The sequence below is a fragment of the Panthera leo genome, chromosome D3 (assembly GCF_018350215.1).
Source record: "Panthera leo isolate Ple1 chromosome D3, P.leo_Ple1_pat1.1, whole genome shotgun sequence".
Classification (NCBI taxonomy): domain Eukaryota; kingdom Metazoa; phylum Chordata; class Mammalia; order Carnivora; family Felidae; genus Panthera; species Panthera leo.
The window spans coordinates 28,700,048-28,727,325 of record NC_056690.1 but is presented as its reverse complement, the minus strand read 5'-3'; the positions used below and the strand labels follow the sequence as shown (position 1 = coordinate 28,727,325).

General features: G+C 44.4%; 1 protein-coding gene across 4 annotated transcripts in view; it reads right to left on the bottom strand.

Annotated features, from left to right (window-relative positions):
• DGCR2 (DiGeorge syndrome critical region gene 2) overlaps window positions 1-27,278 on the bottom strand; it is a 98,773-nt gene that overhangs the window by 28,162 nt on the left and 43,333 nt on the right. For 2 of the 4 annotated variants that reach the window (XM_042911239.1, XM_042911242.1), the window contains exons 3-5: window positions 9,214-9,339; window positions 6,552-6,771; window positions 4,543-4,619 (exon numbers count right to left, since the gene is read on the bottom strand). In XM_042911239.1, the coding sequence (XP_042767173.1) occupies window positions 4,543-4,619; window positions 6,552-6,771; window positions 9,214-9,339 (423 nt within the window). The remainder of the gene's footprint in view (window positions 1-4,542; window positions 4,620-6,551; window positions 6,772-9,213; window positions 9,340-27,278) is intronic. The other 2 variants (XM_042911241.1, XM_042911243.1) reach the window with 1 other exon arrangement.

Below are 27,278 nucleotides of genomic sequence, written 5' to 3'. Positions count from 1 at the left end.
ATGTTCTCTGGCAGGGGCCGCTCTCAGCCTCCATGGAGGGCACACCAGGACTGGGTGCTGACTTAAGTGCCAGGGTCTCAGAACCCTGGTGTGGGGCTATGCAGACAGAGCTAGAGCCAGAGCCTCCCTCCCTAGGGAGAGGCCGTGGGAGGAGGCCCCTCTCACAAGCAGAGATCCAAATTTAAAATGTGCTGGGGAGGAGCACCTGAGTGGCTCAGTCAGTTAAGGGTCCAACTTCGTCTCAGGTCATGATCTCACGGTTCGTGGGTTTGAGCCCTGTGTCAGAGCCTGCTTCAGATTCTGTGTCTCCCTCTCTCTCTGCCCCTCCCCTGCTTGTGCTCTCTCTCAAAAATAAACATTAAAAATTTTTTAAAAAATGCAACTGGAGAGTGGAGTACCTGAATACTTGGGTAAGAAGTGCGTATATATGGATAACACTCTGTGAGCACCACTGTGCCAATACACAACACATACTTATAAAACTTGGAAAAACGCGGGACAAGATGTAAATGAAGTGAGCACACACGTGAGCAGGGGAGGGGCAGAGAGAGAGGGAGAGAGAGAGAGAATCCCAAACAGGCTCCGAGCTGTCAGCATAGAGTCCAACACAAGGCTCAATTGTGAAATAATGACCTGAGCTGAAATCAAGAATCAGATGCTTGGGGTGCCCAGGTGGCTCAGTCAGTTAAGCGTCAGACACTTGATTTCAGCTCAGGTCATGATCTCACAGTTCACGAGTTCAAGCCCTGAGATGGGCTCCATGTTGATGGTGCAGAACCTGCTTGGGATTCTGTCTCCCTTTCTCCCTGCCTGTCCCCTGCTTGCTGTCTCTCTCTCTCAAAATAAATAAATGAACATTAAAAAAAAAAAAAAAGGGAATCAATATAAAAAAAAAAAAAAAGAATTGGATACTTAACCGACTGAGCCACCCAGGTGCCCTGAAATGAGTATTTTTAAACATCTTCCCATGGTAGCTTCCTACCGCCATTCACTCATATTCTTAGGCATAGTCTTTTCTTTGGGGTAAGTTTGCCATTGATGACAAAGGACTTAAATCTACTTCCCACTGTTGTTGTGATGCATCATCCCTGGACCAACTTCTCAGGCCCAGCTGAAGCAGGTGGCATCTGGCAAACAGCTCCTTTCACAAGCAGAAGTGGGGGCTCTGCCACTGCCGTGTTTGCTGGGGGTGTGTTTTCAGTGTTCTTTTCATGCTGCAGTTTCTTAGCAGAAACCTTTTAAGATGCTTTTAATATGGACACTTTCAAACAGACACAAAAGCAGAGGGAAGAACACAGTGAACCCCTATGAAGCTCTGAAGCTCTCTCCGGGATCACGGCAGCTCATCCTGCACGTTCGTCCACAGCACAACGCTATGGTCACACCTCTGAAAATCCATGAGTCAATCTCCACTACAAATCCAGACTTAGCTTCCCTAACCGTCCACTGAAGTTTTTATAACTCCCTTCACAATCTGGGATGCATCAGAATCCACTGTGGTACATTTAACTGACGCAGCCACTCTGGAAAACAGTACGGAGGTTCCTCAAAAAATTAACAATAGAACTATCCTACGACCCAGCAATTGCACTACTAGGTATTTATCCAAAGGATACAGGAGTGATGTTTCGATGGGGCACATGCACCCCAATGTTTATAGCAGCACTACTGACAATAGCCAAAGTGTGGAAAGAGCCCAAATGTCCATCTACTGATGAATGGATAAAGGTGTGGTACATATATACAACGGAATATTACTCGGTGATCAAAAATAATGAAATCTTACCAGTGCAACACCATTGATGGAACTATAATGCTAAGCGAAATTAGAGAAAGACAAATATCATATGACTTCAATCATACATGGAATTTAAGATAGAAAACACATGAACATAAAGTAAGGGAAGCAAAAATCATATAAAAACACGGAGGGGGACAAACCATAAGACTTTTTTTTAATGTTTATTTATTTTTGAGAGAGACAGAGTGTGAGTGGGGATGATGCAGAGACAGAGGGAGACACAGAATCTGAAGCAGGCTCCAGGCTCTGAGCTGTCAGCACAGAGCCCAATGTGGAGCTCAAACTCCTGAGTGGTGATATCATGACCTGAGCCGAAGTTGGACATTAACCAAGTGAGCCACCCAGGCACCCCTCCCCCTCCGTAAGAGACTCTTAAATACAGAAAACAAACTGAGGGTTGCTGGCAGGGGGGAAGGGGTAAAGGGGTGAGAGGCATTGAGGAGGACACTTGTTTGGATGAACACTGGTTATTATATGTAAGTGATGAATCACCATTCCTGAAATCAGTATTACACTATATGTTAAGTAACTTAGATGTAAATTAAAAAAAAAAGAAACTCATGTGCTACATTTGGATTTATGTGTTTTTGTTTTGTTTTGTTTTGTTTTTTAATTTCTTTGAACCCAAAACAAATGATGTTGAGTGGTGTCAAGTATCTTAGGCCAGCTATCTTGTAGTAGAGGAAGCTTTTTTAGCCACATATTCATTTTGTGGCTACTACTTAAATCCAGAACAGACCTTCCAGGTCCACTTGCAGCAGGTACATGCAGCAAATACCATGCTGCACCCACGCAGAACTGCTGGACATCAGGGCCACAGCACCGTCCGTGTGGGCGCCTCACTCTTGCCTCGGGTCCCTCTCACATTGAGCCGCTGCCACCAGCGTTGACACACATTTTTTCTAAATTTCAGGTTTGCTCTTCGAATGCCACAGCGGAGCCATCGAGACAAGCATAGCCATGAGAGCCTACCTGGGGCCTCTCATTCTCGTGCCAGGGATGAGATGAGGGTCCCATGGCCCCCAGTTCAGAACATGCTGTCATGCTATGCAGACTCATATCTCCACTTTTTAATCACTAGTGTCAAGAAGATAGTGGTGTCCAGGAGTGTCTATACTGTCCTGAAGGAAAGTGCCCTCTGCTGGGGCCAGGGCAATGGGCCTTCGCCTAGGATTCGCTCCCAATGGCTCTGATTAGGGCAATGAGGAGCTACTAGATTTATCCACTGCAAGGCACATGGAGACTCTTGGGCCTGGAAATCTAAGAGCTATTTACTTGTCTCCACTCTGGTGGGAGATCTAAACTCACAAACTCTGGGAATGCAAATGTGGGACATGCTTACAGTAGGCTATTTTGGAGGACACAAGAATGGGGTGACTTCCCTAGTAGGAGCAAAGGTTGGTAGGTGAGGCCCCTCTGCTGGGGTTTCTGCATTCACCATTTCTGCTCCTTGCCCCTTACCAGCTGCTAGGCTCAGCACCTCTGCCCCATGGGACCCTGCCTCTCTCTGGGCAAGCCAGGTGTCTGGGGCTTTTGAACACCAATACTGTCTGTGCCTTCACCAATCATTCTATGTAGAGACACAGCCGGTCACCTGCCACACAGCCACTCAGGTTGGGAACCAGGTGGGCTCTGAGTTCAATGCCCCTTCAGACTCCACAGTGAGGTGGACAGAGTGAGATGTGTGGGGTCCCTTGGGACCACCATTCCTCACTTGTTCTTCTCAGAGACACTGAAGACATCCATGGTGGGACTGGGATGTGTTTGGGGAAAAAGAACAAGACCCAAGTTCAAACCAGAGGCCCAAAGAACAGTCCAAAAGCGAGGCCTGACAAGGGACAAGGTAGGGGAACATAGCTCAGGGAGCAAGTGAAGAGGCCACAGCCAGGGCCTGGGAGAAACTTGCCAGTGCCAGTGCAATGGGGCAGGAGAAGAAGGGACAGGCAGGGGGCAGGACTCAGCTGCCCATAGCAGATATGCTTTCCTTTATGTTACACTGGTGTTTTCAAGCAGCTCAGCATAAAATCCTTAAAGCAACACACACACACACACGCACGCACGCACACACGCACACACACACACACACAATCTATTTTTAAAAATTTTTAATGTTTATTCAATTTTGAGAGAGTGAGACAGGGTGTGAGTAGGGGAGGGGCAGAGAGAGAGGGAGGCACAGAATCCGAAGCAGGCTCCAGGCTCTGAGCTGTCAGCACAGAGCCCAACATGGGGCTCGAGCTCACAAACCGAGATCATGACCTGAGCTGAAGTCGGATGTTTAACCAACTGAGCCACCCAGGCACCCCTCACACACAATCTATTTTAATTCCATCTCCCTGATAGCTTTCCTTCCAGTTTGGATTCTACTTCTGGATGTCTCTATCCTAGAGGTTTATCCCTCCCTCTCTGGCCCACGTCAGCTATACACTCTGTACGTTCATTTTTATATCCAAACTACATTCCTTAACTTAAAGAGAAAATGGAGAAAATGGAAAATCTGGAGAAGGCTCCAGCCCCCACACGGGGCCTGAAAGAAGGGCCTTGGGGTACCTGCCCAACATCACAATGCTCCCTGCAATCCAGGGCCCTCCTCTCTCCATGAGCCCTGCACCACGCACTCATACAGGCCAGGCACTGCTGGCGAGAGGATGGGGAGCCCCCAGCAATACCCCCTAGTCGGGATGATGCCTCCACCCCAATTTCAAACCCAGCAACTCTTCTGAAAGACCAGGAAGACTTACCCTTGAACGCTACCTCCCAGCGGCCTTCTAAGGAGCGGTTCCGGCTGGTGATGACATACTGGTAGCCAACCCACAACCTGCAGGAGGGCAGAAAGGCAGGAGATCTCAGCACAGCAGGGAAACAGTCATGGATTGTGTGTGAGTGTGGGCATCTTGCAGTTATATTGACCTTTAAAATACCAAGCTTCTGGGGTGTCCGGGTGGCTCAGTGGTTAAGCGTCTGACATTGGCTCAGGTCATGATCTCACGGTTTGTGAGTTCCAGCCCTGCATCAGGCTCTCTGCTGTCATTGCAGAGCCTGCTTCAGATCCTTTGTCCCCCTCTCTCTGCCCCTCCCCAACTCGTTTTCATTCTCTCTCTCTCTCAAAATAAGTAAACTTAAAAAAAACCCAAGCTTCTAAAGCATTAATGATTTTTTAAAATTTTGAAGCTTAATTTTAATAAAATGCATTAAAATTCTAAATAAATTCACAGGTCAGAAAAAGCTGTATCTTGGGTAACTCCTGCCAAGACTAATCTTATTGGCTGATCGAGTAAAGTTCTTACATTCTGAGCAAGACCAATCTTATTCTTGGTGTATATACAGCCTCATGAATACAACTCTGTGAATAACCTAAAACCACAGAACGGTACATTCTAAAGGGGTGAATTTTACAGTATGTGAATTACATCTCAATAAAACACAAGCCCACGTGAGTCTACACTGCAGTGTTGGGTAAAACCACGCTTGTGGTCTCCTGCTTGGTCTCTGCTCAGAGCCAGCTCCCCACAGACCTGCAGCCCGCTCCTGAGCATGCACATCACAGCACTGAGAAGGCCGTGCACATGGACCTGGATGACTGCCACAACCACCCACCGAGTGTGTGCCTCTCACCCCAGCCTTCCAGCCACAGTCCTGGGGATGCCTATCAGCAAGCCCAATGCCACCGTGGGAGCCCTGGCTTGATACCACTCTTGTCCCTTCAGCCTACTGCCATGCACACACCTGCCCTGGGGAGATGGGGAGTTCTCTACCCAGTGGGCTGAGCCTTCTCACTTCTCCATGGACTCACAATCACCCTGTGATCTAGAAGTTATTTTTTCTCACTGTGTAGTTGTAGAAGGAAAATGGCAAGGTCTCATGATTTGTCACAGTGTGTAATGGTGGAGGCCAAACCCAGGCAGGGTCTTGAAATGAAGGCTCACTCTCCACCTGCCATGGTCATCATGCTCCTACGGCAGTGTGGCATCCCTGGGAGGGAGCACTGGCTGTCTGGCGACCCCTACAATCCATTCCCTGACCCCCAGCAGCATGGAAGGGGCAGTATGACACCAACTCCAGAGGAAGAACACCACAGTCTTTGGCACACACTTGCCCTCCAGCAAAACCCTTAAACTCTGGGCCTGGGAAATGCTGGCAGTTGGCTACAATTTCCACACTTTCTGCAGTGTCACAGAGCCTTGGGTACAAGAGCCAGGCTCTGGAGCTAGACAGCCCGGGCTGGAACCCGGACACACCCCAACTAATGTGTACCCGCAGTCAGGTGTGCACCCACCCTGGGCCTGTCTTCTCACCCACTGGCCTCCTATGGTTTCTGGGAAGACTGAACAAGTACACCCATGGAAGCACTGAGCATAGGGCCTGGCAGAGCCCACTTTCTCGGATCCTTCCAAGATCCCTACCCACGTGCATGCCCCTCAGGCCAGGCCCATGAAGTCCATCAAACAGCTCCTCCTGACACCGCTGCAACTGAACCCATGGATGGGAGCCAACGAACGGGGTTGGCCCGAGGTGACATAATGTGGTAGCCCATCCCTGCACCTCTGACAGCTCCCAACATCACCCTGATGCCTGCTCTAAACCCCGGATCTCTATGTGTTTCCAGTGGGTGGAAACTCTTCCCCAAAGTGCCGGCTGCCAGCAAAGCTGAGGAGTGGAATGGGCGGCCAGAAACCATGTCCTTGGTGGGTATCCGGCTTGCTGGGTGGAGGCTTGACCTCAGGCCCTGGGTCCCCACCTCAGGACTCACTTGTGCTGGTCCTGCCAAGCGAAGCTCCGCTCTGGCTGGTCCCATTCCTGGGCCAGGACAAAGCGCAGCTCCTGGTCAGTGGAGAAGGTGGCGAGGGAGCCATTCACGCGCTGGCAGGTCTGCGCGGCATCCCAGTAGTTCTCTCCACTCAGGTAGACCCGGTAGCAGCTGGCCGTGCCTTCATAGTGGTGCCATCCTGTCGGGCACTTCCCTAGGAAACATGAAGGGCGGGAGGGGAGTTGTCCCCTAAATTAGAATCCTCCTCTGAAATGCAAATAGACATGCTGCATCTGAGCAAAGGTCAGAAATCATCCCAGAAAAAAAACAGAGAAACTGAGGCTCAAGAGGTAACCTCTGCCTGTAAGACCACATATGCTGTGAAATGTAAGTTTCTCTAAGACCCAGATGCAGCCTGATGCACAAGTACATTCAGGGACTCATCTCATTTCTGTAAGGCCTTTGATTTACTTGGCAGTAAAGACTGGCTGCTGAATGCATTTTGGTAAAGTGGATTTCATTCTCAGATGAAGTCTGGTTGACAAGACGGCAGATCTCTCCAGGCCAGCTCACTGCAAGGCCTGGCAGGAATCAGCAGAAAAGCTCCTGGCCCACACCACCCTCACTGACCCAACACACAGCTCTGGCCACTCCACCAGTAAGCACACTGCTTCCTGAGCCCACTCCTCAGCTCTCCTTTTCTCTTCACGTGGGTACCGGCCAGCACTCCCCTAAAATACAAGTTCACGGGATCAGAGCTAGAAATGCCACTGAAATAATGGGACCTATATAGAACTTATAGAAGGCTCTATAACCTTCAAATGCTGGAGTACCCACCTCCTAAGTGCACACCGATGAAGAATAATACTTTTTAACAAAGCCAGTTGTTGGGGCACCTGGATGCCTCAGCTGGTTAAGCGTTCAACTCTTGACTTTGGCTCAGGTCATGGTCTGTGGTTTGTGAGTTCGAGCCCCATGTCAGGCTCTGTACTGATACTGCAGAGCCTGCTTGGGACTCTCTCTGCCCCTCCCTGTCTCTCTCTTTAAGTAAATAAACAAACAAACAAAAACAACAATGAAGCCAGTTGTTAACAAAATGCAACTTTTTGACGCATCTACATCCTGTGGAACTAGTAAAACTTGTGAAAGATAGATGTTCATGTTTTTATTACTTAAGAGCGTGTATGTGTGTGTAACTTATTAACAAAGGTACAGAGATTACAACAGAGGAAATGGCAGTGCTGGCCTGTAGCCAAGGAGGCATGCCACAGCATTGCTGCGATGCAGAGAGGGGGACAGCGCCACCTGCCCACTGGGGAGGGCCTGCTCACATACTGAGAAGCATGCAGGAGGACTCTTCACTGTAGACCAGGAGCCAACCCTGAGAGTTATCCCTGCTTGGAAGGTAAACAGTGCGCACAGCATATGTCTGCTGTGTGACATGGGCTTGAGGGGCAGGAAGATCACCAGCAGTTCCTAAGCCCCAACATGTGATGTGTTCCACCTGTCACACTCCCTCCAAATGGGCTAGAGGTGGAAACACTGAGGCGTGCACAGATCAAGCACCTCGGCTGGTGAGCAGTAGGGCAGGCTTCCACTCTAGCTTCTCACCCACCGCCACCTTGGGATGGATCCAGGAAAAAAACCCTGGGGACAGAAGTCGGTGGCTGGGAGCAATGGATGGAGGGAACATTACTTTTTACTGGCTCATCTTTTTTTAATCATTTGAAATTTGTGGAATTATTATCTCGATAGAAGTATTCCTGTTCAAAAGAAAACAGGTAAGCAATGAAAAGGGCGAGCATGAGACAGAGTCAGGGTTCCACAGGGCTGAATCCTGGCACTGCTCCCGTTGGCTGTGTGATCTTGGATGGGCTGACCTCTCAGAGCCTCGGTTTCGTCACTTGCCAAGCTTTGCCCAACGTCCCTTCAACCACGAGAACCTTGCAGTTCACAGCTATTAAGGACCAAGGCCGGGCACACTATCAGGGCTTATGGGATGGCTGGCCCCTGCCCCTAGCCCATTCAGTCTCTGTCAGACAGAACCAAGGCACCACACGGGGGCTGGGCTCTGAGATGCTCCCCAGCTCTGAGCGTCTGTGGGATGAGTATTAACATGGCCAACTGCAGTGGACACATCACATGTCAGTTCCTCCTGTCCTGGTGTGTCGTACCTACGCATATCATCATGCCTATTTAGAAGGGGGGTTTCGGTGTGGTTTTTCTTTCATCCTTCTTTAATCTTGTAATGCTCCTTTAAAATCTTAACGTTACAGGAAGTTCATTAAATAACTAGTCTCTTCCAAAATGGTTTAACAACAGAGGTAGGGTCTTCCCACCCCATCAGCTGGACCTCATCTCTCGGAGCCTGTTTCTCCATCTACCAAAGGGCAGGCATAGTCCAACCCCAAAAAGCAGCTGGCTTGTGGAAACAAGCAGCCTGGTTCCAGAGCCTGGGTTTGCGTCATGGCTTCACCACTCAGGGGCTGGGTCACCATATAGCCTCACTCATCAAAGGAGGCTGATGCCCGCTGATCGCCCTGAAGGGCCATTTTAGGAGGCACACCCCTCATCCAGGCAAGTGGCCCTAGGACAGCCAGGGGCTGCAAGGGGCCATGCTGGACAGTAAGGCTTAGGTCCCAGACAGGGCAGGTCTGCAACTTACTGCTGAAGCGCACGGGCTGCGCCACATTCACCGCATGGAAATGCTTGGGGTCGTTGCCTCGGGCCCGGCCTGGCCGCGGATCCACAGCCTCCTTCCCATGGTAAGGACGCGACTCTCCAGTCACTTCTGAAAGCAAGAAGAGAAATGGGCTGTACACACTGCTCATGCAGCAGCGGGGCACACAGTCTCAAGTGGCTCTCTGTGGCCAGTGCCAAGATAAAGCCCAGTGTAGCCCGCCTACTCAGGGCTGGGAAAACCAGGTTGGAGGTGGGAGGTAGCACGTATTGCAGTTATTCACTTGTTTTTTAAAAATCCGAAACCTTGCTGCTCAGGCCCAGTGGGTCACATGCACTTCTTACTGAAACTATTCTTTTTGTTATTACTAATATGAAATGAAATCTCTCCTTCATTGCATTTTCTAACAGGCAACTGTTAGCACAGCACAGGGTTAGTCATTCCTCCTGAAAATCCCTCAGCAGCTCCAGTTCATGGCGGGCAGGCGGGGAGGAGAGGTCTCTCCAGAGCCCAGGCTTCCCCTTCCACCCCAATGGCCTGGGAGCCTCTCCTTAGTATGAAGAGGGAAACACTGTGTGACACCCTCCTTTGCATTACTTGCACTGGGCCTGAGCAGCAAGGTTTCATAGATTTTATAGGTGTCTGTGCACCTGCCTGCTGGTGCCTCTCACGGCCTCAAGGCCAGGGCCTTCTGATATTCCTGCCTGGCTCCTGGCCACCTGGCACAGGCCCTCATGTGCAGCTGGAAGTATGAACAGGAAGCTGAGGATGAGGAATAATTCTAGTTTTATGGACCACGGTCTACTAGCAATTCACATATCGGTGCTTCCACAGTCTCTCTGGGGAGGGGGGGGGTCTCCCATCCAGAGAGTACCACTCTCCCCTCTCTTCAAGGTGAGGGGTGATGCAGAGACATGAAGCTATGTACCCGAGGCACAGAACGGGAGAGTCAGAGGCAACATCTCACCTGGGCCACATTCCTCCCCACTCTGCCCGCATGGGGGCATCTTGGTGCACAGTGAGGACACCTGGTGCAAGGTCAGGACAAATAGTGTCGAACTTGGGTCTGCATGGTTGCATGCAGAAGGAGGCCTGCTCTGCTTCCAGACGGCCTGAGGCAGAGGATGTGGGGGACCTGGGCATGGCGTGCAGGTGGCCTTCTGCAAACCCACCTTCCCTGACTCCATGGTGCCCCACTTGACTGAAGCTCCTCCAGCTACCTGGTTTTGCTCATGTCACAGACCCTGATGTTATTTTCATAAATAAACTGTATTTTTTCTCATTATAAAATAACATGTGAAATACTTAAGAAATGCGAAGTTTGAAAAGCCAAAATATATAACCTGTTACTATGCTAAGGTCTGCTGCCCTTCCAGTCTTTTCTTTTTACATAAATCCCTAAAAATATTGGGATCACATCACTCCATCTTATGATTTGCCTTGTAAGCTTAAGACTATAAATAGCTTTCCATATTCCTAAAAGTGCTTAAGAACATCACCTTTAATGGCTGCACAGTATTTTGTGAATGGATTTAATTATAATCCCCTAATGGTTCGAAGTTCAGGTTGTTTGCATTTTTTCATTACCCTACAAAAGGTTCCACAGAACAACCTGTTTACAAATCTCTGTGTGTGTGCTCCTCCTTATTTCCTTCTGAGACCCTGGGTAAGTCACGAGCCCTAGCAGCTCTGGTTCCTTCCCCACTAAATATTCAATACAAGTATTTCCCTTCCCAGGCATGTGATGGGGATCAGGAGCCATCAGATTACAAATCTCTCTCAACAAATGTGCTACAATGTCTGAGATAAGTTCAACGCAAGGCAAGGCCGTAAAGCAGAAACACAGTCAAGGCCCCTGGCGCAACCTCACTGCCAACACAATGACCTCATTGCTGCCATCCGTGTGCTGCAGCTGCTCTCTTCAGGGCGACATTGGCTCCCCAGGACTGGAGTGGCCCATCCACATCCTAAGCACTGTCACTCCCAGCAGGAGACTGGCAGCTCTGACAGAGGGCAGTGCTACAACAGGCATCCCCTGACTCCCCGGGAGGCAGGCACAAGAGTGGGGAGAACCACACTGGGCTTCTGGGGGATGGTGGACTGGAGATAAAGACAGAGGGAAACAGAAGGGCTTCCCAGCAGAGGGCACAGCCTGGGCAAAGGCCAAAGGCGGACACGTCTAGGACAAGCTTGAGGACAAGTGTGGGTGTGGTGAGTACATGTTTCCCTACACCTGAAATGCACGTCTCCCTCTGTCTGCCCCGACAAGCAAGACCTGCGATTCCACTTTGTGTCTTGGCCTCTGCCCCAGACCAAGCACAGCAGCACCCAGTATAGGACAGACCAAAATGCTCACAGAAAGACACATGAATCTGGGGCACAGGGTGGGGAGAGAAAGAAAGGGTAAGAGTGCGCTGCTGGGGCCTGGATGCTGGCTGAAAGCAGAGGGGGTATGGGGCAACAGGCAAAACGCTTAGGGAAGTCCCCAGAAAGCCAAGTGGTGATGGGGGGAGTCACTTTGCACTGAACAGGCTTCTCCTGCTTGCTCAAGTGGCAATTCTGAGCCCTTCTCTTTTCTATTATTTCTCTTCACAATCACCCACAGCCATGCCCTCATCACTCACTTGTTCAGTGCCACTATGGGAACCCACCAGCGCAGACAAGGGACTTCCCAGTGTCCTGGGGGCCAAGAGAAGCAAGAAATGGATGCAGCTGGGGAGGAGACAGAGCTCACTGGAGTAACATCCTCATAGACCCCTTACGATGACCTCTAACAATACAGATTTCCTTCTGCAAACCACAGACAGCGTTTCTTCTTAGGACCGGTTGGCAGGTGTGAGCTGATGTATGTGCAGTCAGCCCCAAGAACTGCTTTCAGATGCAAACAACACAAAGCAACTTTCCCTCTCCCTTCCTCTCCTCTTCAATCTCCTAGGGCACTCTCCTAGGCATGGGGAATCCAGCAGTGAGCAAAACAGTGGATGATCCTGTCCCCATTTACAGAGAGGTCACACACTCTGCCCGCCTTCTCTTCCATCCAGCAATTGGCCGTGGGTATACTTACGTCCTGTGATTGGAAATGGAAGAGTCTGAGTGTGTACCCCAGCCCCCAGTCCCCAGACCAGCCTGCGATCTTGAAAAGGGTACTCTCTGCACCACAAGCTGCCATCTGTGTTCTGCTCTCTTCAGGTGTCCTCGCTAAGACTTCAGAACAGCTCTGGCCACCAAAGACAGAATGGGAGTGCACGGAAGGAGACGTGAAGCAAGGAGAAGCCAACATGGTTGACCCGGTACTAAAAAAGCTGAGGGAAAGGGAAATGTCTTACAGATGGGAAAGTATACTCAGAAGTGTTATGAGACTTGCTTCACAGCAGAAGTAAAAAACAGAGGGGAAATGTGAGCCCTCTTCTTCCTCCATGTCCACAGGACCTGAGCTTCCTCCCACCTCACAACCCAGCCACCGGCCACTAGAGGCCTGTCTCTGCCCATCTTCCCAAGCAGCACAGTCCTGTGTGCCCTGCGGGGCTCAGGGAAGCCCCCTCTTGCTCCCCTGGGCATGCTAAGTTTCCTGCTTTCCCAGCAAAAGCCTCAAAGGGAGAGCTCAGGGGGCCACAGGAGAGCCGCGAGTCCAACAGGGAAACTGAGTCAGGGCAAGCAGTGGCAATGCTTGCTTCCCAACGTTCGTTATTTGTAAATAGAGGACAAAATGTGAGTGATTCTGTGTTTCTAGGAACACATAACTTGTTCAAATGTGGCATTAGGGTCCAGACGAGCTTGTAACCTCTCCAAATAAAGGGTTAGACAGACCAGAGCTTCTTTAGTGTCCAGGTGGACATTCCAAGGCATGTCATTTTCCTTCTTTATACCAAAACATGGTAAAAAAAAAAAAAAAATCAGATATAGGTAAGTCAAGTAACACTTGCTTACCAAAAGAGGATTTCTAACATCAGAGAGCCTGAAAATATAACGTTTTGAATGGTATTTCCATTATGTCATATACTCTTTACATTCTTTGCCTTCCCAGCCAGGGTCACAGAGCTTATTAATAATCTTCCTGAGGTAAAGGTTTACCAGTGGGCAAGCCCCAGGACCACCATCTTTGTCTCCATTCTATCAAGGTTTTGAGACCTATGCTTTTGAAATACCAAACAAGGGGCGCCTGGATGGCTCAGCTAGTTATGCCTCCAACATTGGCTCAGGAGATGATTTTGTGATTTGTGGGTTTGAGCCCCACATCGGGCTCTGTGCTGACAGCTCAGAGCCTGGAGCCTGTGATTCTGTGTCTCCCTCTTTCTCTGCCCCTCCCCCACTTGTACTCTGTCTCTCTCAAAAATAAACAAACATTAAACATTTTTTTTTAATTTTTGAATACCAAATGAGGACTTATGTTTTCTCATTTTATACCCATGTGGACAATATATAACTCAACACAGAGAATAACTGCAAAATACAGCCCTGTCAGTTCCAAGTTCAAAATCTGCCTCCCCCATTTTCAAGGGTCCACAAATGTCTCAGGCACAACTTCACAGAAAGATATGCCTTACCTTCCATTAAGGATGGTGACAGAAGCTGAAGCCATCAGACAGTCCTATGACACACTCAAGATGTGGCCGTGGGTCTCAACTGCCAGGACAGAGATGGCAGAAGCAGAATGACCTGGTAGGAATCCTCACCTCAGGTCTTAATTCTTATGTCTATCACAAGATATGCCTCCCCTCCTCCCAGTCACCTGCTCCTAATCCCATTTCCTAAAGACATCTCCTTTACTTGTTTCTTCTGATATTTATGTCCATATTTTTAATAATAGGTATACCCAGCTATTTCCAGGTTTATCAATTTTGAATGTTGGCCATTGACTTAATATTAGGACAGGTACAGGTTTAGCTCATATACACTCTTACCCACCTCCCCAACAGAGTAAAATTTAATTGCATAATTAAAGTTAGTGGAATAATGGAAGTATTCTTCACCTGTGAGCCAAAAAGCATACAAGGTATTTCATTTCTCTATAACTTCCTTTTTGTCTTGGAGTTAATATTTGCTTTTATTTTATTTTATTTTATTTTATTTTATTTTATTTTAGTTCAGTTTGAGAGAGAGTGTGAGTGCATGTGCAAGCAGGGAGGGTCAGAAGGAGAGCAAGAGAGGAAATCTTAAGCAGGCTCCATGCCCAGTGCGGAGCCAGACTTGGGACTCAATCTCACAACTGTGAAATCATGACCTGCGCCAAAGTCAAGAGTAGACATTTAACTTACTGAACCACCCAGGTGCCCTATCTGCATTAATTTTCGAATTTGCTTAGGTTTTGGCATATCTGTTGCTATTCTTTCCAGTTGCTATAGCAAATAACAAAGGCTAGCAATAAAAAATTTAAACACTTAAAACATCACATCAGAATCTCCTGGTTCCACTGTTCCCTGGGAAGCCCCTCCTCTACTCCCTACTGTCTATCACTAGTCTGAATGGGCTGCTCTATGGGCTGGGGCATGGTTGTGATCCTAGGGGTCCATATGCTGTTCTCCTGTACTGGACCCTCTTTCGTGACCCCCTGGTCACCTTTTTTTCTACTTTACCCTCTCCTTTTACAAGACATATCTTCCTAAGAAAGGGCAGGGCAACTTTTCTGAATCTTTCCATATCTGAAAATGTCTTTATTCCATTCTCATGCATGATCGGTTCCTCTGGATGTAAAACTCCCAGGTTCATAACATTTTTGAAGCTTCTAGAGATATCCAACTACATGAACATATTCATTCACCTCTAGTCTCCCCTGAAACTCATTAAAACAACAGTAATGGAATTTTTAAAAAGGCATAGTCACAAGGACAAACAGAAAAGAAGATGGTAAAGTTGTAAAAACTGGAAAAGAGAAGTAATAATTAGCTGAAGAAGGTGACCATACATTGTAATTTGCCTGGGGATGATCTCAATTTGTGCCTGTTGTCCAAGGATCCTATCCAGTTTATTAGCATTTGCCAGTCTCAAAACTTTTTTTTGTTGTTGTTGTTTTGGTTTTTTTAGAAGCAAATCACTCAACTTATTTGAGCCCAGAAAGCTAACTTTTAGGCCAACAGGTGGGCAAGTAGAAAAGTAAGGCATCTATAATATCACATGTCAACTATACTTCAATTAAATTTTTTTTTAAAAAAGAACAAAAAGTAAGGAATTTGGCAATACTTAGCAAAACTACATACACACTGACCCTCTGACCCAACAATCCTATATTTAAGACTTAATGTGAAGATATACTTTCAACAATTTGAAAGGGGGGGGGGGGAGACATATGTACAAGGTTATTTATTGTGGCATCACATTTATTTAGTCATAGACTAACAAGAACAACCTGGCGACGACGATGTAGGAGGTTAAATAAAGTATGGTACGTCTCTAAGATGGAGTGCAGTACAACTGTAAAGAAGAATGAAAAGATCTTTATGAATTAATATAGTGACTTTATGGGTATTTTGTTAAATTAAAAAAGAGGGGCGCCTGGGTGGTTCAGTTGATTAAGTGTCCAACTTCAGTTCAGGTCTCGATCTCACAGTTTGTGAGCTCAAGCCCCCGCATCAAGCGGTCTCCTGTCAGCGAGGAGCCAGCTTTGGATCTTCTGTTGCCCACTCTCTCTGCCCCTGCCCCTCTCTAAAATAAATTAACATTAAAAAATATTTAATCAGCCAGAGAAAGACAAAAATCTTATGACTTCATTCATATGAGGAATTTAAGATACAAAACAAATGAATATAAGGGAAGGGAAGCAAAAATAATATAAAAACAGGGAGGGGGACAAAACATAAAAGACTCTTAAATATAGAGAACAAACACAGGGTTGCTGGAGGGGATGTGGGAGGGGGGATGGTCTAAATGGGTAAGGGGCATTAAGGAATCTACTCCTGAAATCACTGTTGCACTAACTAACTTGGATGTAAATTAAACAATACATAAATATGAAGGACTGAAAAATAAATAAAATTTAAAAAATAGAAAATATTATAAAACAAAAAAACACACCATTGAGAGTATACACAGTAAGATATTTTATGTAACAAAGGCAAAGAAAAATAAGAGGAAATAAAGTATACATATATTTGCTTATTTTTGTAAAACAAAACAAAAGCAAACTCAAGAAAGATAAGCTAGAAACGAATGGAATTACTTACCTATAGGATGTGAGTGGGAACAACAGGGCAAAGGGAAAAGGAAAGAGAATTTTTTTTAACGTATGTATGTATATATGTATGTATGTATTTTTATAGGCTTTATGCCGAACATGGAGCTTGAACTCATAACCCCAAGATCGAGAGTCACATGCTCTACCAACTGAGCCAGCCAGGTGCCCCTGTTGAGAACTTTCAAATATATGCTTATATATAGTTATGGCTTATGAATCTTGTTTATGTTTTACATATTCTAAAAATAAATCAGTTACACAACCTTGTGAATATACTAAAAAACATGAAATTGTATACTTTAAAGAGGTGAATTTTATGGGACATGAATTATATCTCAATACAAAAAAATAAAAAACAAATTAAATCAACAAGATGAGGAGGCAAAGTTCTACAACTGAATATAAACAGGATGAAATATTAACATCATCACCCAGAGAAAAAAAAAGAATGAATACTAGTGACTTTGACTTGAGAACTGACTATACCCCATCAGTGGGAAACACACTAATAACATAAAAAACTATAAAGAAATCCTGGAATTTACTTAGTAGGTGTGTTCTTGGTAGTGGTATAGGAGTAGTAATTCCAAAACTACAAATATTTTAGGACTGGCCAAATGGATAGTGTTGGGAACCAAGGTTCTTACCATGGGAGAAAGGAAATAAAAAGCATGAGATGGGAGGAGGAAAGGAAGAACTTTAGTATAGACTAGAATTGGAAGTGTCAGTAAATATGAGCTTATTGTTTAACAAAAGGTTCCCTAGCTTCATCCACTGAAAGAAGTGCCTAGAAGCTATAATGCCCAGATAACGATGAGCACAGCTAACACTCAGATCTTGGTTTCTAAACACCATTCCTCACTGAAAGGAACAGGGCTCTTTAGAGAAATGCTTGAGTCCAGGTCTGGGACAGGAAAGCTACAAGATGAACCTGGAACATTTTATAGTGCCAGGAAACAGGAAAGATCTTTATAAAATAATTTATTAAGTGAAGTACGTATAGTAGAATTACAAAATCACCTGATTCAGGTAAGAACCATCAATATAAGCTAAAACCTGAGTGTATGATGGTTGGACAACACTTAGAATACCACTCTGCAGATTACTCATTACTTATTCATAGATTACTTTTCATTACAAAAGGGGGGAAAAACATTTACTGTAGTGAAATTTGGCAAACGTTAGCTTAATCAAGTGATCAAACTTAACATCACCAATAATAGGACAAACTGACCTCATGTGCCCTGATGGGTCACTTTACAACTTGCTTAAAAAAAAAGTCTCACCCAAATCTAATAATGAGAAAACAGACAAGTCCATACTGATGGACATTCTATAAAACAACTGGTTTGGACTCTTCAAATAAGTCAATGCCGTGTTGAGATCAATAATAATATTTTATTTATTTATTTATTTATTTATTTATTCAATATATGAAGTTTACTGTCAAATTGGTTTCCATACAACACCCCGTGCTCATCCCAAAAGGTGAATAATATTTTTTTTAAAGGCTAGGGACACTTCATGATTAACAGATAAAGATGGCAAGAAAAGACGATATGTAACCTTTGAATAAATCCTGCATTTAAAAGAAAAAAAAACTGTAAAAAGTATTTGGGGGACAACTGAAAAACTTCAATATGAACTGTATATAAGATAATAGTATTGTAAAGTTTCTTGCATGTGAAAAGTGTATTGTGTTATGGGATCGTTCTCATTCTCAGAAGACAGATACATTTTAGGGGTAAAATGTCATGATGTCACTAATACACTCTCAAAAGAGTTCAGAAAAAAACGTGTAGAGAAAACAACTGTAGCAAATGGCTATGGGTTGGTGAATGCAGGTAAAGGCAATATGAGCATTCACTGTATTACTCATGCACCTTTTCTATAGACCTGAAATTTCTCATATTAAAAGTCAGAGAAAGAAGGCAGCTGACACACCCATATCTCCTCACCGATACTTGGTGTGCTCAGGTAACCCTGTCCCTCCCTCACCCCAGCAGCAGATGGGTGATTTATGGATGAAAAAGTCAAACAGGTGGTCTCTTGGTAAAGTCAGAGTTCTGTACTTAGAGATGGGAGGACAGACTCCTAGCCCCTCTTCCTTCACTAAGCTCCCAGAACCCCAGCCTCCAGGCAGATTTGAACATTTTGCTATGGAAAAATCTAGCCAGCCCAAGATAGAGGTCCCAAAGGGGAGGAGACCCCCAATGAAACAGTCCAGCCAGTCCACTGTCCAGATGGGCCCAAGAACACAGAACTTTCAGTCTCTCTGCCACACACAGTAGACAGGCAAGGACCACCAAGCCGAGGAGAGCCCTCAAATTAAAGTCAGACACCAAACTGTAGAGGAAACAACACAGAAGAAATTCATATGGAATGGTTAAACAAAAATGTGCCATTAACGTACTCAAAATGAGAAAATATATCGTATCCATAAAACAAGAATGGGATGCTATTAATTTTGTTTTTTGAAATGTTTATTTTTGAGAGAGTGAGCTAGCTAGTGGGACAGAGGATCCGAAGCAGGCGCCATGCTGACAGGAGACAGCCTGATGCAGGTCTCGAACTCACGAACTATGAGATAATGACCTGAGCCAAAGTCAGACGCTTAATCGACTGAGCCACCCAAGGGCCCCTGGGATGCTATTAAAAAGGAACATATCTACAACATTAACCCCCCAACCAAAGAAAAAGCTCTTCTAGAAATGCAAACATGATGACAAAAATGAAAACCTGTTAAAAGATGTGGTGCAAGTAGAAGCTTCCTAAGTAAAACAAAAAGACACAGACACAGAAAATTGGAGACTGAAAAAACTGAAGATAAGTCCGTGAGCTCCAATTTCCAATAGCAGTTCTAGAAAGAGTAGACAAATGGAAGAGAAAAAAACTAGTGTTTTCTTTCCCTAAAGAGACAGGAGTTTCTAAAATGAAAACACCTCAGTGGCCAGCACAATGTACCAAAAGATACTCAAAATTTCCAAGAAAAAAAAAAAAACAGGCTTGGTTCAAAGAACCAGAATTATGGCCATCAGAATTATGGCCATCAGTAACGTTGAAAGCTTGTAAAAATGGAAGAAGATCTTCCAAATTGTAAGGGAAACTTACTTGTTTAAGTAGGCTCCACACCCAGTGTGGAGCCCAATGTGGTGCTTGAACTCACGACCCTGTCTGAGATCAATACCTAAGCTGAGATCAAGAGTCGGAGGCTTAACTGACTGAGTCACCCAGGGGCCCTGGGAAAGTTATTTTTAGCTAGTAATTCTAAATCCAGGGAAATCTACCATGTATGAGGGTAAAATAAAGGCATTTCCAGACAGGCAAGCAAGGAATCAAAAACTTTTTGTCTTCTGTGTTCCTTTTCTGTAGAAGTTTTTAAAGGCACTACATTACTTAAATGAGGGAATAAACCAAAACAGGAAACCAAAAAAACAGGATCTAACATAAGACACAGGCAGACAGACATGAGGGAGAAATCTACGGATTCTCCCATGCTGATGGTGAAGAGAAGACCCAAGAGAACAGCTGGGAAAGTGGGCAGCAGGCCCTGCCAGCACTAAGCCAGACAGGTGAAGACAGGGGGCTCCAGGAGAGAAGGTTCCAAAATCACTCCAGCAAAATAATGTGATAGATCTACAACTCCGGGGAAATTAGGACAGAGATTTGTTCTGCTAAGGACTTTTTTTTTTTAATGTAAAGGTACAGCTACTTTGGGAAACAATTTGGCCATTTCTTAAAAAGTTAAACATAAATTTAAAATATGACCCAGAAATCCCACCTGTATCTGTGTATTTGTCCAAAGGAAATGAAAGCATATGTCCCCTCAAAAACTTACACACTGATGTTCACAGCACCTTTATTCACAAAGTGATAATAACTCCAAAGCCTATCAAATAGTGAATGGATGAACAAAATGTAGCATTACCCACAGAATGGAAAATTTGGTGAGGAAAAGGAACTACTGACACAGGCTGCAAATGGATGAACCTCAAAAACATAATGCCAAATGGAAGAAGCTAGAACACAAATGGTATGATTCACCTTATAGGACATGTCCAGAAAAGCAAGTCTATAAGACAGAAAATACATCATTAGTTGCCTGGGACTGGGGGAGGGAACAAAGAGTAACTATAGACGGACATGGAGATCTTTTGGGGGCAATGGAAATGTTCTAAAATTCACTGTGGTAATAGTTACAGAACTCTGTAAATTTTACAAAAAAAAAAATGGTTAACTTGTACGCTTTTATTTTTTATTTATTTTGAGAGAGAGACAAAGAAAAAAAGAAAAAGCACGCGAGCGCACAGGCATACATGCACACAGCCAGGGGAGGGGCAGAAAGAAGGAGAGATAATCCCAAGCAGGCTCCACACCATCAGCGTGGAGCCAGACGCTGGGCTCTAACTCATAAACTGTGAGATCATGACCTGAGCCGAGATCAAGAGTCAGACGCCTAACCGACTGAGACACCCAGGCGCCTTGACTTGAATGCTTTTAAAAGTGATGAATTTTGGGGTGTTTGGGCGGTGCAGTCGGTTAAGCAGCTGACTCTTGATTTCGGCTCAGGTCATGATCTCGCAGTTTGTGAGTTTGAGCCCCACGTCGGGCTCTGTGCTTATGGCGCAGAGCCTGTTTGGGATTCTCTCTCCCCCTCTCTCTGCCACTTTCTTTCTCTCTTGCTCTCCCTATCAAAATAAATAAACTTAAAAAAAAAAAAAGACTTTAAAAGGGATGAATTTTATGGTACATAGATTTTATCAGTAAAGATGTTTAAAAAAATTGAAAAAGACATATAAAACATTTTTTAAGTATATAAGCTTTTAAATTTATTAAAAAAAAATTGGGGCGCCTGGGTGGCGCAGTCGGTTAAGCGTCCGACTTCAGCCAGGTCACGATCTCGCGGTCTGTGAGTTCGAGCCCCGCGTCAGGCTCTGGGCTGATGGCTCGGAGCCTGGAGCCTGTTTCCGATTCTGTGTCTCCCTCTCTCTCTCTGCCCCTCCCCCGTTCATGCTCTGTCTCTCTCTGTCCCAAAAATAAATAAAAAACGTTGAAAAAAAAATAAATAAAAAAAATTAATGTTTATTTTTGAGAGAGAGAGAGAGAGAAAGAGAGAGTCGGGTAAGGGCAGGCTCTGTGTTGACAGCAGAGAGCCCAACGTGGGCACAAACACAAAATGTGAGATCATGACCTGAGCTTAAGTCAGATGCTTAGCCGACTGAGTGACCCATGTGCCCCCAATACAGTTTTTTTTTTAAAGGCAAAACAAGAGGCACCTGGGTGGCTCAGTCCGTTAAGCGTCCGACTCTTCATTTTAGGCTTAAGTCATGGTCTCACTGTCATGAGATCAAGCCCTGCATTGGGCTCTGTGCTGGGGGTGAAGCCTGCTTGGGATTCTCTCTCTCTCTCTCTCTCTCTCTCTCTCTCTCTCTCTCTCTCTCTCTGTTTCTCCCCTGTTCACATGTACTCGCTCTCAAAAAAAAAGTTAAAATAAAAAGAAAACTACATGGATGGACTTTGAAAACATTATACCAAGTGAAAGAAGCCAGACACAAAATACCTTACATTGTATGACTCCATTTCTGTAAAATGTGCAGAAGAGTCAAATCCATACAGACAGAAAGTAAGTGGTTTCCAGGGACTAATAAGGCTTGAGAGGAATTGGGAGAGTGCCTGCTGATGGGTACAGGGTTTTATTTTGGGGTGACAAAAATGTTCTACAATTGGAGTGATGGTTGCATGACTCTGTAAATATTCTAAAAACTACCGGAAACCATATTTAATGGGCCACTTCTATCTATGGTAAGTGAGTTACATCTCAAGTTATCAAAACAAACAAAAAGATGATGAGGACAATGTTCAACTCTGGGGTAAAAACAAAATGTTTCACCAGCAAAAAGGAAATTAAATTATCCTTGATGCCCAGCCAAAAACAGGACCGACAGGGAGCAAGAACTCTGGGAGTGAGGAGACGAAGGGGGAAGAGTCAGCCACCTTGTTCAGGGAAGATCAACAGGGAATGCCTAAAACCATGGAATTTTTGGAGACACAGATAAACACCAAGTGAAATCAACATCTCAAGTAATCTCAAATATTTGCTTCTGAGAAGTAGGAAACAGGGCAGGGGAGTATCAGGGTTGCCATTTCTTTTTTATTGAAAAAAAAATTCTTTATAACATTTATTTATTTTTGAAAGACAGAGAGAGACAGAGCATGAGCGGGGAAAGGGCAGAGAGAGGAAGCAGGCTCCAGGCTCTGAGCTGTCAGCACAGAGCCTAACCCGGGGCTTGAATTCCTGAACTGTGAGATCATGACCTAAGCCGAAGTTGGATGCTTCCACTAGGCGCCCCTAGGGTTGCTATTAAATAAAAAGTCTTATAGAACTATTTGAATAATCAGATTGTGTGTACAAATAACATCAATCAAGCAACAACTAAAATTTTGATTTAGACCATTAAAATAAGCTCCTCTTTGGATCCAGGTGGCCTTGCCCCACTGTTTCCTCACACAAGTACTGCTGCTAAACATCTCATGTTATTCTGATTCCTGATCTTTTCACCGGGACCCGTGCTCGCTCTCCTTGGACGCTATGTTCACTGTATTCCTAACACACTGCAATTACACAAGGTATCTTGTCTAAGTCTTTTAAAAACTGTTGTGCCCTAACTCCAAAGCTGTATGATGTCTTTACTATTCCCTCTGCTCCTGTATTTTTTCTGTTTTCCTTAAAAAAAAAAAACTCTTAGGGGCACCTGGGTGGCTCAGTTGGTTAAGCATCTGACTTTGGCACAGGTCATTATCTCATGGTTCGTGGGTTCGAGCCCTGCATCCAGCTCTGTGCTGACAGCTTGGAGCTCAGAGTCTGGAGCCTGGAGCCTGTTTCAGATTTTGTGTCTCCCTCTCTCTCTGCCTCTCCCCCACTGGTACTCTATCTCTCTCTCTCAAAAAAATTTTTTAAAGAACTCTTAGTAATCAGAAGTGCGTGGGTGGCCAAGTCAGTTAGGCATCCGACTTCAGCTCAGGTCATGGTCTCACGGCTTGTGGGTTCAAGCCCCTCATCAGGCTCTGTGCTGACAGCCTGAAGCTCAGAGTCTGGAGCCTGGAGCCTGTTTCAGATTTTGTGTCTCCCTCTCTCTTTGTCCCTCCCCGACTCACACTCTGTCTCTCTCTGCCTCAAGAACATTAAAAATTTTTTTAATAAGGGGCGCCTGGGGTGGCTCAGTCAGTTAAGCGTCCAACTCCAGCTCAGGTCATGATCTCGAAGTCCGTGAGTTCCATCCCGCATCGAACTCTGTGCCGACACTGGAGCCTGCTTCTGATTCTATGTCCCCACTCTCTGCCCCTCCCCCACTCGTGCTCTGTCTCGCTCACTCTTAAAAATGAATGTCAAAAAAAATTAGTTTTTTAAATAAAAAAATAAAAGTACTCTTACTAATCAGATTTTCTGGACTCATTTTTTAATAGGTAAGAGCTCATTCTTGCTCAATTGTTCCTTTTCACAGCATTCTGTTCATGTTTAGAAAATAGATCATCTGTGTATGTGTATATACATACATATTTTTCATTGTGTCAAAACACATAAAATTTTAACTATTTGGGGGGGGGGGTGCCAGGGTGGCTTAGTCAAGCATCCATCTCTTGATTTTAGCTCAGGTCATGATCTCATGGTTTGTAAGCCCCATGTCAGGCTCTGCACTGACAATGCAGAGCTTGCTTGGAATTCTCTTTCCCCTACCCCACTCATGCTCTTTCTCAAAATAAATAAAATATGGGCACCTGGGTGGCTCAGTCAGTTAAGCACCTGACTCCTGGTTTCAGCTCAGGTCATCATCTCATGGTTTATGAGTTTGAGCCCCCACATTAGGCTCTGTCTGTGCTGACAGCGCGGAGCCGGCTTGACATTCTCTCTCTGCCCCTCTCCCGCTCACTCTGTCTCTCTCTCAAAAATAAACTTTAAAAATAATTAAACTTAATTTTTTTTTAAATTTTTAACCATTTTTAAGGACACAGGTCATAGACCCTGCTTTCAATTGGGTATAGATGCAGAAGAGGAGTTACTGGATCCTGCGGTAGTTCTATTTGTAAGTTTTTGAGGAACCACAATACTGTTTTCCACAGGGACTTTACCATTTCACATTCCCACCAATTGTATACAAGTGTTCCAATTTCTCCATGTACCCACCACCATCTCCACATCCCCACCTCATCCCCGCCACATCCTCACCAGCACTTGTTTTGAAAGCAGCTATCCTGATGGGTGTGAGGTGGTGTCTCATTGTGGTTTTGATTTGCACTTTCCTAATGATTAATGATGTTCAACATGTTTTCACGCACTCTTTGGCTATTTGTATGTCTTCTCTCGAGAAATACCAAGGCCCTGTGCCCATTTTTAAACCAGATATTTTATTGCTGAGTTGGAGATTTTTTTATATATATTCTCAATAATAGCCCTTCATCAGATATGAGTTGCAAATATTTTCTCCTAACCCATAGGCTGCCTTTTCACTCTGTTGAATGTTTCCTTTAATGCAGTTTTAAATTTTGATGTAGCCTAACTTATCTATATTTTTCCTTTGCTGCCCATGTTTTAGATGCCACATGTAAGAGGTCATTGCCAAATCCAATGTCATGAAGCTTTTCTCCTGTTTTCTTCTATTAGTTTTATAGTTTCAGCTCTTATACTTACGTCTTTGTCCCAGGCTGGATTAATTTTTGTATGGTGTTAAGTGAAGGTTCTTTTGCATGTGGTTGTCAGGTTTTTCCAGCACCATTTATTGAAAATAATCTTCCCCTCATCCACTGAACAATGCCCTTGTGGAAAGTAATTTCACCATTTCTGGGCTCTCTATTCTATTCCACTGGCCTATATATCTGTCATTATGCCAGTACCACACTGTCTTGATTACTGTAGCTTTGTAGCAAGTTTTAAAATCAGAAGTATAAGATTTATAACTTTGTTCTTTTCCAAGAATGTTTTGTCTATTTGGGGTCCTTTCAGGTTTTATACGAATTTTAGGATGGAATTTCCTATTTTGGCAAAAAAGGTTGTTGGCATTTTGATAGGGATTGTACTAAATCTGTAGATTGCTTGGATAGCATTGACAGCTTCTTAATTCTTCCAGTCTGCAAACATGGGATGTCCTTCCGTTTATTAGTATCTTCTTTAACTTCTTTGAGCAATGTTTTATAGACTTCAGTGTACTAATCTTTCACCTCCTTGGTTAAATTTATTCCTAAGTGTTTTATTCTTTTTTAAGCTATTGTAAATGGAACCATTTCCTTATTCCTTTTTGTTCATTGTTAGTGTATTTTGTGTCCTTAAACTTTACTGAATTCTTTTATTAGTTCCAACAGTGTGTGTGAGTGAGTGAGTGAGTGTGTAAAATCATGTCATCTGTGATCAGGGATAATTTTACTTCTTCCTTCTCAATTCTGATGCTTTTATTTTCTTGTCTAAATGCTCTGGCTAGAATTAATTCCCATTACCATGTTGAAGTGATGAAATCCTTGTCCTCTTCCTGAGGAAAAGCTTTCAGTCTTTACTACTGAGTATGATGTTAGCTGTGGATGTGTCATCTATGGTCTTTATTATTTTTAGGTAGTTTCTTTCTATTCCCAGGTTATTGAGTGTTTGTTACCATAAAAGAATGGTTAAAGGTTAATTTTGCCAAGTATTTTTTTCTGAGCTGAGATGAACATGTAGTTATTTCCCCCACACTCTGTTAGTGTAGCACTATATTACATTGATTGACTTTAATTTGTTGAACCATCCTTGCATTCCAAGAGTAAATCCATTTGGTCATAGTATATAATTCTTTTAATGTGCCGTTAGATTTTGTTTCCAGTACTTTGTTCAGAATTTCTGCATCACTGTTCATGGAATATCAGTCTGTAATTTTGTTCCGGAAGCTTGTTTCCAGGAATTTTCCATTTCATCTAGGTCAACCAATTTGTTGGCATATAATTCTTCAGAATACTCTCTTACATAATTCTTTTTATTGGTAATAGTGTCCCAACTTTCATTTCTTCTTTTAGTTATTTGGGTGTTCTCTTTTTAGTCATTCTTGCTAAAGGTCTGCCAATTTTGTTGATCTTTGGGTTCATTGATTTTTCTGTTTTCTCTAATTTATCTCTGTTCTAATCTTTATTTTCTTCTTTCTCCTGGCTTTGGGTTTAGTTCATTCTTCTTTTTGTAGTTCCTTAAGGTGTAGAGTTAGGTTTCTGATTTGAGATCTTTTTTTACCTTTATTTACTTTAGAGAGAGAGAGAGCACTTGTGAGCGGGGGGTGGGGGGGGGAGGGAGAGAGAGAATCTTAAACAGGCTCCACGTTCAGCGTGGAGCCCAACATGGGGCTCATCCCATGACCCTGGGATCATGAACTGAGCTGAAATCAAGAGTTGAACGCTCAACCACGTGAGCCACCCAGGAGTCTCTTTTTTAATGTAACATTTACAGCCTTTTAGCACTGTTTTCATTGTATCTCATTGGTTTTTCATATGCAGTGTTTTCATTTTCATTTGTCTCAAGATATTTTCTAGTGTCCTTTGTGATTTCTTCTTGATGCTAAGAGTACTGAATTTCCATTATTTGTGAATTTTCCCATTTTCCTCTTACTGTTCTAGTTTCATTCCATTGTGATTAGAAAATATACTTTGTATAATTTCAATCTTTTAACCTTATTGACTAGTTTTGTAGCCTAACATATGGTCTATCCTGGAGAATGTTACCTGCGCACTTGAGGGGGAAAAATGTGTATACTGCTGTTGTTGAGTGCTCTCTTAAGTCCTCAAGGCTCTGCTTACCTTTCTTTGTCTGTCTTGTTCCAGAGACTCAATTTCAAATGTCCTGTAAATTCACTTAGTCTTTCTTCTGACCAGTGGA